Source organism: Fukomys damarensis, unplaced genomic scaffold, assembly GCF_012274545.1.
Source record: "Fukomys damarensis isolate Sample0158 unplaced genomic scaffold, DMR_v1.0_HiC HiC_scaffold_24, whole genome shotgun sequence".
Lineage (NCBI taxonomy): Eukaryota > Metazoa > Chordata > Mammalia > Rodentia > Bathyergidae > Fukomys > Fukomys damarensis.
Window position 1 is genome coordinate 6,933,398 of NW_022900936.1, and position 1,162 is coordinate 6,934,559.

Sequence of the window (1,162 nt, forward strand, 5' to 3'; positions counted from 1 at the left end):
CGAATCTGCGCGCGATGGCGCCTGGCGCTGCTGTGGGGACAGGCGACATGTTAGACGCTCGCTCGCGCGCCAGAACACCACCACCCCTGGCCACCCGCGCCCTTCCTTCCCCGTGTGCGGTGCAGTCGTGAACGGCGACAGAAAATGTCCTGGGAAAGCCGAGCGTGGTGGTGCACACCTGTGACCCCAGCACTCTGGAGGCTAAGACAGGAGGAGCCAAAGTTCAAGCGCAGCCCAGGCAACATAGCAACTCAGTGAGACTTCTGTCTCAAAATAAAAATAAAAATAAAAAGGGCTCAGTGTAAAGGCCCTGGATTCAATAACCAGCAGCACAAAAAACAAAACAAATCTATCTGAAGCCCATAGCGTTGTCAGCTGGCCGACCAGACCCTTCGCTGAGTCATTCTTTTCTCGGGTGTTTGGAAGGACCCCATCCTTGGCTGTGCCAGGGACCCAGGGCACCAATGGATGCTGTGGTCCAAAGCTGAGGACTCCCTGGCTCCTGGGCCGGACCTGGTCTTTTCTAAATCAGTTATCGTCAGAAATGCAGCCCTGGGGTCTGGAGGGGAGCAGGAAGCCCATGTGGGGACGTGGGCGCCCCAGGGCACTGAGCAGCGGGGCTCAGGGAGGTGTCAGTCGGGAAGCAGGTGGAGTCTGTCCCGAGGACACCAGAAGGAGATGGCCAAAGGCCACTCGGTCCCCTTGCTGGGAATGAGTACGGGGCAGGCACGGATGCAGAGACCAAGGCCCAGGAACTGGGTGGGGGGACGGCCCACGGTCCATGCCTCGGTTTCCCTCCGCCCTTCCTCAGGCCCAGGCTGTGCCCCGTGTGGAGCACAGGGGAAGGCCTGCCCAGGCGGAGCTCACCCCGGCATGCCAGCTGCCCCTGCTGTCCCCAGGACCCACCTTCATAGCCGGGCCCGGGTGGCTCAGGGAGGCTCTTGGGAGCCGCGGACTGGCCGCCGGGCACCAGGGGGCTGGTGTAGTGCCACTGGCAGTCGCCACCGGCCGGTAGTGTGCTCAGGAAGAAGCGCGCCACCTCGCACGGGGAGCCCTGGGGCTGGCCAAACTTGGGGGGCAGCACGGGCTTCTTGCTGCCGAAGACAGGAGCGTCCAGGGGGAAGGGTCCATAGCGGTAGGAGAAGGGCAGGCCACAGGGCGG

At 63.0% G+C, this 1,162-nt stretch overlaps 1 protein-coding gene across 1 annotated transcript in view; it reads right to left on the reverse strand.

Moving 5' to 3' along the window:
• Sim2 (SIM bHLH transcription factor 2) overlaps positions 1-1,162 on the reverse strand; it is a 43,351-nt gene that overhangs the window by 1,180 nt on the left and 41,009 nt on the right. The window contains exon 14 of the mRNA XM_010636612.1: positions 907-1,094. Coding sequence (XP_010634914.1) covers positions 907-1,094 — 188 coding nt within the window. The remainder of the gene's footprint in view (positions 1-906; positions 1,095-1,162) is intronic.